This window comes from Perissodus microlepis, chromosome 3 (genome assembly GCF_051167445.1).
Source record: "Perissodus microlepis isolate ML-2025 ecotype Zambia chromosome 3, ASM5116744v1, whole genome shotgun sequence".
NCBI classification, from domain to species: domain Eukaryota; kingdom Metazoa; phylum Chordata; class Actinopteri; order Cichliformes; family Cichlidae; genus Perissodus; species Perissodus microlepis.
In genome coordinates, this window is record NC_140463.1 from 51,651,217 (window position 1) to 51,666,038 (window position 14,822).

The 14,822-nt window shown below is 45.5% G+C and overlaps 1 protein-coding gene across 2 annotated transcripts in view; it reads left to right on the forward strand.

Annotated features, from left to right (window-relative positions):
• The first annotated feature begins 3,089 nt into the window (after window positions 1–3,089).
• The window catches only part of LOC146391895 (focadhesin-like), a 39,442-nt gene continuing 27,709 nt past the window's right edge, over window positions 3,090–14,822 (forward strand). Inside the window, exons 1-10 of one of the 2 annotated variants that reach the window (XM_084915452.1) lie at window positions 3,090–3,183; window positions 5,604–5,675; window positions 6,891–6,965; window positions 7,391–7,545; window positions 8,467–8,559; window positions 11,899–12,000; window positions 12,120–12,345; window positions 12,538–12,744; window positions 13,306–13,393; window positions 13,560–13,753. In XM_084915452.1, coding sequence (XP_084771578.1) covers window positions 5,619–5,675; window positions 6,891–6,965; window positions 7,391–7,545; window positions 8,467–8,559; window positions 11,899–12,000; window positions 12,120–12,345; window positions 12,538–12,744; window positions 13,306–13,393; window positions 13,560–13,753 — 1,197 coding nt within the window. In that variant the 5' untranslated portion in view covers window positions 3,090–3,183; window positions 5,604–5,618. Of the gene's footprint in view, window positions 3,184–5,603; window positions 5,676–6,890; window positions 6,966–7,390; window positions 7,546–8,466; window positions 8,560–11,898; window positions 12,001–12,119; window positions 12,346–12,537; window positions 12,745–13,305; window positions 13,394–13,559; window positions 13,754–14,822 lie in introns of those variants that run through there. The other variant, XM_084915461.1, reaches the window with a different exon arrangement.

Here is a 14,822-nt window from a genome sequence, read left to right on the forward strand (position 1 = left end):
GGTTCTGCCGGAGGTTTCTTCCTGTTAAAAGGGAGTTTTTCCTTCCCACTGTCGCCAAAGTGCTTGCTCATAGGGGGTCATATGATTGTTGGGTTTTTCTCTGTATCTACTGTACAATATGAAGCGCCTTGAGGCGACTGCTGTTGTGATTTGGTGCTGTGTAAATAAAATTGAATTGAATTGAATTGAATTGAAGAATTTTATAATGAACTATTTACAGGTGTATACAGACGGGTCGAAAGATCCCAAACCTGAAGCAACAAGTGTAGCAGTGATAATTCTGCAGTTAAGGATCAAGATTGCAAAAACAACATCAAATCTTCTGAGTATATATGCAGTTGAGTTATATGTCACACTGTTGGCTTTAGAATGACAGACAGCAGAATTTCAAAAGTAATAATATGTAGTCATTGTCAGCATTGAAAGTAAATTTTGTATGACGTCCTTTTGCTCATCATAGATTGTCTGAACAAACTAAACATATAGTAATATGTGGACTCTGGCTCATAGAGGTATTGTGGGTAATGAAAGAGCAGATAGGTTGGCTAAAGCAGCTGTTAAGTAGACATAGATGTGCAGATACCATTGTTGAAATCTGAGGGGAAAGAATAGTTTGGACACAAAGTAAGAACTTCTGGAGAATGGCATGGGATAATGGAACAAAAGGGAGACATGGGGTACAAAACACAATAGAAGTTAAGAGGAGTAGTGGGTTAGATAGGCAGCAGGAGAATACAAACAGGTCATTGCTTTCTGAATGGTTCTCTTTTTATGATGGGGAAACATCCGACTGGGTTATGTGATGGTGTAATGCTATGGAGACGGGTGAACATGTGGTTATTTGTTGCAGGAAGTATAGAAGTCAAAGGAGAGTGTTGAGGGTGGGAACTGGTGGTGAAATGAAACTTACGTTTGAAAAAGTGGTTAATCAGTTAAGTCATGATGAGGTGAAAGGAGTGGTTTTTCATTTCTGAGAAATACTGATCTCATCAAGAGGATCTGAGGATCTGGAAGAGAAGTAAGAGTAAAAGCCAGGAGATGGCAGTAGTGCAACATCTTTGGATGCAAGCTGCTGTTAAAAATGACAGAAGAAGAAGTTTGCTTGATCATTCCTCAGCTCGTCTGTGTGAAGTTGAGTGTAAAGAGGCTCCTGCTGTTAGAGAAACACTGTTTAACAGAGTCAGACATGTTCAGACTGAATTTCAGTCAGAAACTCAGCATCACATTGATGAAGCTGCAGATTCATTGTGGTTAATTTCTGATTCATTTCTTTGCTACCAGCTGAAATTTAAATGTAATTTAAAAGAAGGATTCAAGGTTATTGGGTTTTTTGAACCCAAAGATTTCACATGAGCGTATATGAATTGTATGATATGTCTCTTGTATTTTTCTATGATCATATTTTGATGTTGATTGTGATTGGTTTCATTTGTTTCTTCAGTGGCTGTAGTGTTTTAATGTTTAGATTGTCTTTTGTTCCATGTTGTAATTGTGTATAAAGTTTGATTTGAATGAAAGTTACACTCAAATGCTTTCAGTGTTGCTGTGTTGAGTGTTTGCATGTTTAATGTTTGTATGGAAGACACAGAAAGACATGTGACTAAAGAAATCTGTGCTAGAGTGACTTTAAAAAAATGAAATAAATAGTAGAAAACAAAACAGACGTTGAATTCTTTAGAGAATTTTCTAAAAATCTTTTTCTTTCTAAACAGAATCCAGAATATTAATGTTTGACATGGAAGCTGTTTCTACAGGATCCTGATGGACACTCAGAGGTTTAGAAAATGCTCTCATTAGTTGTTTACAGCAGAAAATCAACCGATGTGAATCAAAACAACAGAAATGCTCTGCACAAGTGTGTGAGACTACAAATGATAGAATCAGAACTGCTGATTTCATTACTCTGAACTTTTAAAGGCAGGTTTTGTATCTGAGAGCAGGGACACTTGCTGTGTCCAGTGTGACTGTAAGTTCAGGCTACCCTTGATTTAGTTGTTAGATGTTTTTAACCTGTGTTTATTTTATAAGGCTCATTAAAAGCCATCTGAACTAGAGATGGACCGATCCGATGTTGCGTATCGGTATCAGTCCGATACTGACCTAAATTACTGGATCGTATATAAGTAATAAATAAAAAAAGATGTAATCCGATCTACTAAATATCACAAAACTTGCGACATGGCGTAACCCAACACATGACCTTAGCACATAGGAGCAGTATATGTCACGTGATAGAGCGGCTGTGGTGTGCGAGACCTGTCGGCGGTCTGGTGGAGCATTTGGAGCCTCGCGACGTGCTTCCAAACCGGCCGACATGGTTTCTTACGGACTCAACTCAGACCCAAGACTTTGAAGGCTCGCCGGCTGTAAATCGTCTGTAATGAGACGCTTTGCATGTCTGAGCTGAAGTTTGTTATCAGTGTTTAAAAAGGCTGCATCTGTGATGGTTGGCATTAGATCAGTGCCTATGGAATTGGCACCTTGCACATTTGGAAAGGAACCATCCAGACTGAATTATATACACAGGTTTTAGAGCAACATGTGCTCCCATGGAGATGATGTATTTTACATGTTTAAGGAGGATGTTGCTAAGCTGCACACTACAGCAGGGTTTTGTAGTGGAAGACCGCAAGTCCTGAACCGGCCTGTCTGTGGTGCAGATATTTGTGACATCACGAGATGAAAGTACGGCGGCAGGACTGTTGAGCAGCTCTGTCCCTTATATCAGACAAAAATGATGCTCTCCGAAAAGTCCAGCACCTGGTCTCCTCAGTTCCCAGGTGTTTATGGACGGTTGTTGAAAGTAGAGGTGATGTTGGAAACATGGCCATGCTGCAAGCTTTTTGGGATGTTGCTGCCACCAAATTCACAATGAGCTCATTTGTTTTCTATGTTGCGTTATGAGTAAAGTATGGGTTCATGAGATTTACAAACCATTCAATTTTATTTACATTTCACACAGTGTGTCAACATTTTGTCATAAAATAATATTAACAACAAGAAACAGCAACAACAACAATAATAATAATAATTGCAGTGCTCTATTAAATGTGGTGAAAATATGAAGTCAGCCTGCGCGTGCTGTGCATGTCTGTGACGTAATCGCGTGAGACAGGCGGTTTCCTGTCCTTTTTGGCCCTCGCTGCTCGCCGTATTTCCGCGCGGGTCTGCTGGATGAAGGAGGTAAAGTTTTTTGAACAGCATGTACAACTTTAACTGAGCTTCGTTAGTCTTTCTTAGCCTGCTGCAGTTACAGTTACAGCCGCGTATCTATTACAGTGAACCTGCCGTCAGCTGGATAACGTTAGCATTAGCTTGTGTTGATGCTAAGCTGCTATTAGCAGGTCCTGTTCAGTGCTAAGTTGTGTCCGGATGACTTTACAGTTTAGTTTTCTCCGTATTACGATCACCAGATAACTGTGGATGGCCTCGTGTGTATGGAAGCTTTGTGGTGAAGCGCTTTGGCCTGTGGGAAATGTAGGAAACACCAGGACGAGCTGCGCACCGCAGTAAACCGCTTTGACAAATCAACCTTATTTCCACTCACTTCATTAATAAAAGTCTCGTCACTTGGAAAACTGCATTTTTCACACATCTCGCCGTTAATGTCACCCAGCTAACGGTGTAGTTTCAAGAAACAATGCAGTGTTCCTGCCACGAACATCACGATGGAAGCCCTGCAGGGTAGATCTGCGCAGCGGCTCTGATGGAAACGCCACAGATAGTAGCTCATTCTCCTTCTTCCGGTTTCTCCTCTTAGTGTCTCCATAGCAACTCATCTGCCTCCTCTCACCTGGTCCCGAGGATCCAGGTCTGTCACCTGGTCTCAGGTTCACCCTGAGCTGGCCCTCCTCGTCCATTCCAGTCACTCTCAAAGACAAACTGAACATTTTCCACTACCACACATCCAGCTGGGTTTTAGATTTTAATTTGAAGTCATTGTCACCATCTCCAAATCAGACACCAGAGCAGGTCTAACTATAAACTGTTCTTTTCACTCCTGTTGCATCCTTCACTCAGTGACCCTTAACAGCTGTATTCACCCACTCATCATGTAACACCACAGTTCCTCTCCTGGTTTCTCTGACGTGTCCAGTTTCTTGTGGGACACGTCATAAACATGCTGCTCTGTCTTGGGTGGTCGGCTTTGCCATTTCCAGATTGAGCGTTGTTATATATCTGGGGGATTACTCTTGATTAATTATTTGAGCTGTCACGTACTATGTGGCTGTATCAGTGTGAGTGCAGCTCATCATGGTGTGTCGCACTAATTTAATAACAGTAGATGTATTTAGCCTGATGTCCTCTTAGAGACCAACAGAGCAAACGCTGCTGATTTTATTTTTGTATTTTATAGTTTGAAAGTGACACTTGGGACACTGAGTGTGCGTCCCAATGTATTCTGCTCCTTCAGACACAGATCCACACAGCATGTGTATATAAACCATGGAAGAAGCAGGAGCTTTCATTGTGACACACTGCTTAGCTTCACAGTGTGTGTGACACAGGTGGGTCACTTGGATTGGCAGAGGTGAGGCCTGGTAAAAAGCTACAGCTGTAAACTGTGACAGTGCTCATATAGGGGGCTGTTGGGGTTGTCTCACTTTGGGATGCAGGCTCCAGAGGCCGTTAGGGGAATTGCAGTTTTTGGCACTTTGCACAGGTTTCAGTTTTCAGCCCTGGAGGTGCCGCCTGATATGAGGGGACACTTTTGTCTTTGTCCTCCCGCCGTCTGTGAGAGATGAGTATCCACCATGTGAGTCCCTCCCTCTCCACCAGTCGGTCAGACGTCTGCCCGTCCTCCAGTCTGTTTTGGCTAAAAGGGAGATTTTCCTTCCCGCTGTGGCCGAGGCCTTGCTCATTGGGGTTGACCGGTTGGTGGGATTTTCTCTGTACTTCGTGGTCTGTGCCTTCACGTGACTGTTGTTGTGATTTGTTGATCACAGAGACCTAAAAGACCTGGTGACCTCTACTTTCCTGCTTCTAAATCCAGACAGAGGCTGTTGTGCTCGGCCCTAAAACTCTTAGAAACAGCATCATCGTGGCCTCCAGTGAAGCTGTGAGGAGCCATCTTTGAGCAGAATATATCATTCAGTGTGCACAGACAACCATGTAGGTCTGTGAACTAAGCTGAGAGTGATTCTAGCTGCACGATTGTGAGTCAGTGTTATCAGACAAGTGCCATGAAAAGCCTCAAAGCCTCCAGTTAAGCTGAAACGCTGCAGCACGAGTACCAACAGGAAGCAGAAAGAGAGCATATCTGTCACATATTAGCTCCTCTTCACTGACTCCCTGTTAAATCCAAGATTTAAAATCCTCCTTCTGACAGACGAGGTCTCGAATAATCAGCCTCTGTCATCTCTTAAAAAGCTTGTAGTACAAAGTTATGCTGATAGAGCACTCCCTCCTCAGACTGCAGCCTTATTTGTTGTTGCTAGGTAGAATAGGAGGCAGTACCTTCAGCAGTGCCTTCAGCTGTCTCTCAGTGGCCCATCTCCTGTGGACCAGCTCCCAGCTTGGATTCATGAGACTCCCCATTTAGTTTTTGTGTTTTTTCTCAAACCTCCTCCTCTTGTTCTAATGGAGATTCTGGATGTTCACAGGTGTGATCCAGTGACATGATGGAGAGTTTAAAGACGCGGCTCGAGTTCCCCAGCCCCGTCATACAAGCCCAGGTAAGAGGCGGACTCTGCTCTGTGACTCCTCCCATCCAAATGATACAAATGATCCTTCCCTTGTCTGCAGAGATTCCACAGGTACGAGTGATTTGTTAATGATAGAGGTAAACTAGCAGCTCACACAGGCAGAAAATCTCTACCATTAACAGGAATTCAGCAATACTCATAAAAAAGTCTCCTGATAAGACAGAGTAAAGAGTAACGTAACTATTTGATAGAGTAACATGACTGTAAGGTGCACGGATACATGTGTGCAGCTGTTGGAGGATTTTAAAGAGACATGAGGTGAGTTTACAGTGTAACAAGATCCAAGACACAGAGTTACTTTGTATGTTTGTTGGCAACCACGAGGGTTTCTGAGTCTCTCACACTCGTGTGTATAATATGTTTATGTAGAGGGGAGGCAGGTTTTACTGAACACACACAGACTCAGGTCCCTGTAGGCGCATTCATTCATTCATTCATTCATTCATTCATTCATTCACTCATTCATTCATTCATTCATTCATTCACTCATTCATTCACTCATTCATTCATTCATTCATTCACTCATTCATTCATTCATTCACTCATTCATTCATTCATTCACTCATTCATTCATTCATTCATTCATTCATTCATTCACTCATTCATTCATTCATTCATTCATTCATTCATTCATTCACTCATTCATTCATTCATTCATTCATTCACTCATTCATTCACTCATTCATTCATTCATTCATTCATTCACTCATTCATTCATTCATTCATTCATTCATTCACTCATTCATTCATTCATTCATTCATTCATTCACTCACTCATTCATTCATTCATTCACTCATTCATTCATTCATTCATTCATTCAATCATTCATTCAATCATTCATTCATTCATTCATTCATTCACTCATTCATTCATTCATTCAATCATTCATTCACTCATTCATTCATTCATTCATTCATTCACTCACTCATTCATTCATTCATTCACTCATTCATTCATTCATTCATTCATTCATTCAATCATTCATTCAATCATTCATTCATTCATTCATTCATTCACTCATTCATTCATTCATTCAATCATTCACTCATTCATTCATTCATTCATTCATTCACTCATTCATTCATTCATTCATTCATTCATTCATTCACTCTGTAGTGTTGGTTTCTCTTCCTCTCGTTGTTATTGTGAATAATGGTACAGAAGTGTGATTTCTTGTGTTGTAGACGGTGAGAAGTCTTGTTGCAGCTGTCTTAAAGGAAAAAGGGTCAGATGGGCAAATCACCTGGTCCTGTGCTCAGGTGAGTTCCTGTAAGATCACATATGATCATTTCTTTAGTTACATGAAGTATAAAAGAGCAGGAACATCTGCTTCATGTGGTCCTGTGTTTTATCCTCAGTGACTTTGACACGTCTGCTGTGAGGCTGACACCTCTGATCTCACAGTGTCAGCTTTGTTTTTATACACAGATATAAAATATGGATATGCACTGAGAAACGATCATAGTTATAATATTTCTGACTGTCTGAGTCCAAATTGAATCAAACCTTGTGGGATTGAATCAGTGCTGAGCCCGAGTGGCTGAACTGAGTGGGACAGATTGCATTCTCACCTGCACCTCTGTCTTTGTCCGTTTTCATTCAGGGCTTCAGTGCATGTGTGGAAATGGCACAGATAGTCTTGTTAGACTTCTGAAACACTGACTGCATCACTGTTGTCGTTCAGGGCCCAGCACTGGAAGCTTTGTGGCAGCAGTGCTGCAGTGACTGTGCTGTGGTGTGTTCAGCGTGCTGTGACACCTTGGTGTTATTGGTGGACCAGGGCCATGCAGACCTGGACTACATCCTCAGTGGTGTCCTCAACCTCCTGCCTTCTGCAAGGTATGCAACGCGCAGTTATTGGACGCCACGATCCTGCCTCAGAAAGCTCAGCTCAGCTGTTTGTCAATGAGTCTGACAGAGGCTCTGTAACCTGCATCCATGCAGCGTTACAGCCGCTGCACAAAGGCACAACATGAAAGACAGACCTCAGCAGGACGAGGTTGTGTATCAGCAGGACAAAGAAGGCTCTCTTTAGCATGAGAATGCTAACACTGTGAACTGAGAAGAGGCATGAAGAAGGCCGTGTATGTCCACTGTTACTGGCCATCGTCACCTACAAATTCAGTCTTTAAATCCCTTTAAAGGCCCACTCACACCTCGCCTCAGGTGACCGCAAAGGTCACATGATGGGTCGCGGTAAGGTCTCATAGTGGTTCAACCCTTAACCCTTGGTGTTGACAATGACCTACGCTTTTGTTTATACTCATGTGACGACGCACATGACAAATAGCTCGATGACCATCTCCAAGGAGGGCAACGCCCTGTAGGGTTTAAGTATGTGGGTCTCTCCACCTTGTATAAGAAGGAAACATCTTTAAAACTTAATCAAGTCCAGTCGCCTTCTTTTCCAGCTACCAGTGTGTAACATGGAGTCAATGCTTCCAGTGCAGGAACCCGACTGACAGTCTACAAACTGAGTTAGACGCATGGAGGTCACAGCTTAGTCTGTGCTGAGGATAAATCCACGATGTCATTGCTCTCCATCAGGGCTCATGTGAAGTAAAGAAAATAGCTTTGAAAGTTTAACCTGGAAACATGAAAATGTTAAAGGTCACTGTTCCACAGTTCAGACCTGGATGCTCTCTAATCTGGACGCTAACCTCGTTGTGCAGCATAATGTAACTATTTGAAAACATTTGAAGCAATGAAAACACTCACACTGTTAGTTTTTTCAGTTATTCTGACTCTGATATCCAACAGACACACTCAAGGGTTGATAAAAGTCATTCGGCGATTGTTGGAGATGCAGGCTGACCAGAGCGATGGACACTTCACCTGTCCGTATTCTATCAGGTAAGTATCTCATGTCTAATATCTAGAGATGTTCATACATATTGTCTTGGATAATCTATCAAGCTACAAATAGCTTGTAGCTTACTGCTAGTCCAAAGAGGCAGCATTGGTCCATCACCCACTTGAAGTGCTGTAGGCGTCCGGTGCTCTGTGGGGTGGCAGTCGTGGCCCTGGTGCTTCAGTCCCAGCTATAAACTGGCTCTTGGAGCATGAGCATCCCAAACTAGTGCGTGTTGAAAAATACTGACTACATGTAAAGAGTGAGAGGTGGCAGGCAGGGAATGGGTACGTTTGTATCTCCCTGATTTGATGCCAGCATTTAGACGTTTTCCCTGGTGGACAGGACGGTTGCTTCCCTGTGCCGTCATGTTGGGAACAGGTGCCCATAGTCATTTGTTCACATGTGACTAACAGCTGTTTAGAGTACTTTTTAGAGTTGCTGGGTGAGGTGGGTACCCCATCTAGCAACTCCATAGTCCTGCTGGGGGACTTTAATGTGTTGGTGGCAATCCCTGAACCAGAAGATAGACATTGGAGGTTCAGGAGCAGCAGGTTGAAGCGTCCTGTTAGGCTTGGTTATCTTCTGGCAGATATCGACAGGATGAGTGTAACTCTTGCAGAAGCTGAAGCAAAAACTCAGCTGTACGAGGAGCTTGGTGAGGCAATGCAGCAAGACTTTTGGAGCTTGGTCCGTTTTGCCATCACTGTCGGATCTATTCCTGGTGGGTGTTGTTATCGATGCTGTTTTGAGTAATTCTGCAGCTGCGTGTGAAACATTGGGAATGAGAATCAGCACCTCCAAGTCTGAGGCTGTGGTTTAAAGCTGAAAACAGTGGAGCAGCCACTCCAGGTCAAGGACGAGCTGGCGCCCAAGTTGGAGGTGTTTAAGTATCTGTGGGTGTTGTTCACGAGTGAGGACTAGGGATGGGTATCGTTTAGGTTTTATCCGATACCAGTGCCAAACCGGTACTTTTGAAACGGTGCCGGTGCTTAAACGGTGCTCGAACCGGTGCTTAAAGAATGGAGAACACAAAATTGGTCCAAAAACCTCTCATGTTCAGCTGTTTTTTTGTAAAAAGATAACAATGTTAGCCTTTTCTGCAGCTATGGGGCATATATGGTATCACTCTTGGCTGGAAGCAGTGCTTAAACAATGGAAAAAACACAAACTTTGTCCAAAAACCTCTCATGTTTAACTGTTTTCCACTTTTTCTTTGGTCATTTTAGCCTTTTTGTCCAGGGTGAAGGGAGCATCTGCCATCAAACAAGAAGACAGCCGCATGTAACTACGACAGTGTTTGCTAGTTCACCTTACATGCATTAATGTAATAACGTGGTTAGCCTACTCAACGTAAATTACACACGAACAACATTAAGCTACTCACGCAGAGAAGAACAGCTGCTGCTGCATCATCATAATAATGGATTGGATTTATATAGCGCTTTTCAAGGCACCCAAAGCACTTTACAATGCCACTATTCATTCACTCTCACATTCACACACTGGTGGAGGCAGCTACGGTTGTAGCCACAGCTGCCCTGGGGCAGACTGACAGAAGCGAGGCTGCGATGTCACGTCATCGGCCCCTCTGGCCAACACCAGTAGGCAGTAGGGTAAAGTGTCTTGCCCAAGGACACAACGACCAGGACAGAAAGCCTGGAGATCGAACCGGCGACCTTCCCTACACTGGCAGGGCTAGGGGCCAGGACTCTCCTCTTCGGGTTCTTGGGGGATGTTGCTAACTCCGGGTCCGATAACTGGCACCACACCCGCAGTAGATGTGCTCGGTGTGAGGTCTCGCAGCAAGCTATCAAATACGGTGCATTTCTCTGCTTTTAAAAACAAACGCTGTGTCGCCGGGTGTTTCATCGGATTTGAGGTGTTACCTCCTTTGACAGTATCACAGTATCAGCTTAAAGCACTTGTTGCAGGCTGCTGAGTTTGCATCTTTTGCTGTGAAGTACAGCCAGACTTTGACCGGCCCTCCTTGGGCATTTTTAATCTGTAGCTCTGCTCTAAAAGAACGTACGTACCTGGACCCGCCTACTATCCTCGGAAACATAAAATGATTGGCTAGAATCCAAAGTCTGTGACATCTCAGGAAAAAAAAGCACCGAAATAAAGCACCGAAATGTGCGCTGCTTTTCAGTCTGGTTACTACCGTTTATGTCAGAACCGGTGCCATCATGGCACCGGATACCGGTACCCATCCCTAGTGAGGACAGAGTGACAGACGGTGCTGTGGCTGCAGTGATGGGGCTGCTGTAAGAACGAACAGGGTTTTAACATTAAAAGTGATGTTTTGGTCACAATATAGTGAGCTCTCCTCTTTTTAGTGTATAAAATCTGTCCTGTGGATGATTGCAGACTTCACCTCAAAGGTTGAAGACACTCGTGAACATCCGTATAGAAATCAGCGGTGCAACAGAAAGATCTCCCCTGTCCAAATTGCCTGCCAGTGCTCTGAAACACCAACAGACTTTGAGTCACAATAAATAGAAGAAACTCCTGATTGTTTGCTTCCTTTGTGCTGAAACGTGGGGAGTGCTCTGATAGGCTGACGAGTTGGCGCTGTATTGAAACTGAGGGTCTGGAAATGGCGTGCTGAAGGGTGACACGTGTGGTCAAACAGGTTACGTCATGTGAAGACTGGAAACACGGAGGAGTAGACGTCTGGCCCACAGTGCAGGCTGTCACAGGCACAGACGTGAGCTTCCTTCCTGCACTTGGAAAATGATTCAACAGGCACACAGCACTTCATTCAAAGCTGGATCTATAATGGTATCAGTGGATGCATTAGTGTGTGTGGAACTGCTAACGTTTTGTCTCTCAAACTCGACTCTGGTTAGAGGTACGTGTGAGTACACGATATTTTTAAGCATGTTTTCATCCTCATAGGTGGCAGCTACGTGACATTTTGCCTTTAGATTGTCACTGTGGGAGTGGGTGTATAAATCCAGTTTGTGTGGAAACAGGACGGATGTTGGAGGACTATTTATGTGACTGCATTCTGCAAAAGTGACGATGTGTAGCACTTGGCCAAAAAAAGGATCGATGCTTTAAAATAACACCGTCAATAGTTTTTAGTGTTAACAGTTTGCACTTGTTCTTTGGAGAACTTGTAATTCATTTTATTCATACAGCAACAAATCACAACAACAGTCGCCTCAAGGCGGGGCGGGGCCATGTGCTGTGATTGGTTGGGGTGAGAGAAGGAAGGCAACAGGTCTTGTGTGGATTTAGGCCTTCTTAGTTTGCTTCGTTGTAATAGACTGACTCAGTGGTTTGTTGGGAGCATAACTTGAATCAGAGCTGGGACACTGACCCGTCCATTGCAGGAGCAGCCCTCACCCGTACGTCACAGCCCTGGAGAACAGAGAGGACTGCTGGCCGGCTCTGCTGTTCGAGATCGATGACTTTATCCAGAAAGCTGTTGACAGGTAAGTCTTACTGGTTCCTATCGTAGCCTGTTATGTTGTTGTCTTTGAAGACAACTGGACATTATGAGATGATATATTTTCAGAGATTCTTCTGACTCCAGCGTGTGTGCACGTTACAGAGATAAAGAGGCTTATATCACCATGCTGGCCCCCTTCCTTCGGTACCTATACTGCCAACCTCACAGGCAACCCGAGCACGCGCTCCTTCGACAGAGTCTTCTTAGGGTGATGCTGCCCATTCAGGGAGGATCCAGGTCCGCCCCCCAGAACAAGGAGCAGGAAACGCTGTCCCCAGTGTCTGACAGGCTGCTGCTCTGTCTTTGTCAGCTGGTTCCACACATGCAGGTAACAAGCTGAAGTTATGTTAGGTAACTGTACAAAGACACGGCCGACATGTTTCCACTCTGTATGTTACAGTCCACCATCCTTCATTTAAATGTGTCTCTCTGACACATTTGCATACGCTCAGATTGACAGGAAGTGACTAACACAGAGAGCAGGATGGAGCTATGTCAGCCTTTCCTCTCTGTCCTGCAGGTGGACAGCGTGGAGGCAGTCCTGGAGCTGTGTGCATTTGTGGGCGCTCTGCTCCAAGATCTAACTGGGACCTCTGCAGACCAGTGGAAACCAGAGAAAGCGGCGCTGGCTCTGCAGCTGCTGCGTGCGTGTCGGCGATGCCTCGAGTTCAACGGAGACTGCAGACCAATAATCGGCTTAATACAGCAGCTGGTTCCAGCCTGTCAGGTGATCGCTGTTTGTAATCAGACACCAGCAAAGATAAAGAAGCCGCGCTGCTGTGCTAGTTAACGTGAGCGAGCCTAAATATGGAAGCAAACAAAAGTGATGCTTTTTCTTTTACGTGTGCAAATATCTCTGCTCCAAACCTGAGCCTGGACTCCCAGCAGTGGGTTATTTGGCATTAATGCTTATCAGCTTCTTCACTCACTGCAGCGAGCTGACGTGGACATGCACACATGTGAATATCTGACACTCAAAGACACTTTGTAGAAATGTAGCATTGTTTGGTTCAGTGTTTTCATAAAAGCCTTGTTGCTCCTACCAGGGAGAGCACACCTGAGTTTGAGGCCTGAACAGGTGTGAAACCTTTTGTCCTCCATGATGGCTGAAAATCAAAGCGGGTCTCACTTTAGCGCGCTCACGCTGCCCGTCTCTGTGTACCTGGAGAGGTTTACACATGTGGGTCAAATGTCCCCCATTGTGAGCCTTGTCAGTGCTGTAATGTGTGAGCCCTCAGGCCTCTGTGGCCTGTATTGACCTGTTGGCATCGCTGTTTGTTTTCTGTAGGAGTTGCTGTTGGATGAGCTGGTGATGGGCGTGGCCTTGCTCTTGTTGGAAGCCCCTTCAGATCAGCTGACCAGCCTTCTCAGACTTGGTAAAGTGATTATTTTGGACAAAGCTCTGCTGGCTTTAGCTTCCTTTAAGAGACTTTGAAGCAGTGAAAGAATTAGTGGGAACAAAACTAGGTTGTGTGTGCAGGTCATGGTTGGAACCTCACAGAGCTTTGTGTCCTACATGAGATATTCTTTCTCTTAACACAGCACTGAGTTTGGTCCCTGAACAAGCGGAGGCGTCGCCCTGGTTGAGTCCGGTCCTGATTCTCCCCGTGTTGCAGCTCCTGTCCTGCTTGGGTCTCACTGAGCCGCTGTCTGACCAGAACACACACAGCACCAACCACAGGCTGGCTCACAGCCTGCTGCACAGAGTTAGCAGGCCCGCAGATAAACCCCAGCAGGTAACCCAACAGGTGACCCAGCAGGTAGCCCAGCAGGTAACCAAGCAGGTAACCCAGCAGGTAGCCCAACAGGTAGCCTAGCAGGTAACCCAACAGGTAGCCCAACAGGTAGCCTAGCAGGTAACCCAACAGGTAGCCCAACAGGTAGCCCAGCAGGTAGCCTAGCAGGTAACCCAACAGGTAGCCTAGCAGGTAGCCCAACAGGTAGCCCAACAGGTAGCCTAGCAGGTAACCCAACAGGTAGCCCAACAGGTAGCCCAGCAGGTAGCCTAGCAGGTAACCCAACAGGTAGCCCAGCAGGTAGCCTAGCAGGTAACCCAACAGGTAGCCTAGCAGGTAGCCCAACAGGTAACCCAACAGGTAGCCTAGCAGGTAACCCAACAGGTAGCCCAACAGGTAGCCTAGCAGGTAACCCAACAGGTAGCCCAACAGGTAGCCCAGCAGGTAGCCTAGCAGGTAACCCAACAGGTAGCCTAGCAGGTAACCCAACAGGTAGCCCAGCAGGTAGCCCAACAGGTAGCCTAGCAGGTAACCCAACAGGTAGCCCAACAGGTAGCCCAGCAGGTAGCCTAGCAGGTAACCCAACAGGTAGCCTAGCAGGTAGCCCAACAGGTAGCCTAGCAGGTAACCCAACAGGTAGCCCAACAGGTAGCCCAGCAGGTAGCCTAGCAGGTAACCCAACAGGTAGCCCAGCAGGTAGCCCAGCAGGTAGCCTAGCAGGTAACCCAACAGGTAGCCCAGCAGGTAGCCCAACAGGTAGCCCAACAGGTAGCCTAGCAGGTAGCCTAGCAGGTAACCCAACAGGTAGCCCAACAGGTAGCCTAGCAGGTAGCCCAACAGGTAGCCTAGCAGGTAGCCCAACAGGTAGCCTAGCAGGTAGCCCAACAGGTAGCCTAGCAGGTAACCCAACAGGTAGCCCAACAGGTAGCCTAGCAGGTAACCCAACATGTAACCCAACAGGTAACCCAACAGGTAACCCAACAGGTAGCCTAGCAGGTAACCCAGCAGGTAGCCTAGCAGGTAGCCTAGCAGGTAGCCTAGCAGGTAACCTAGCAGGTAGCCCCAGGCC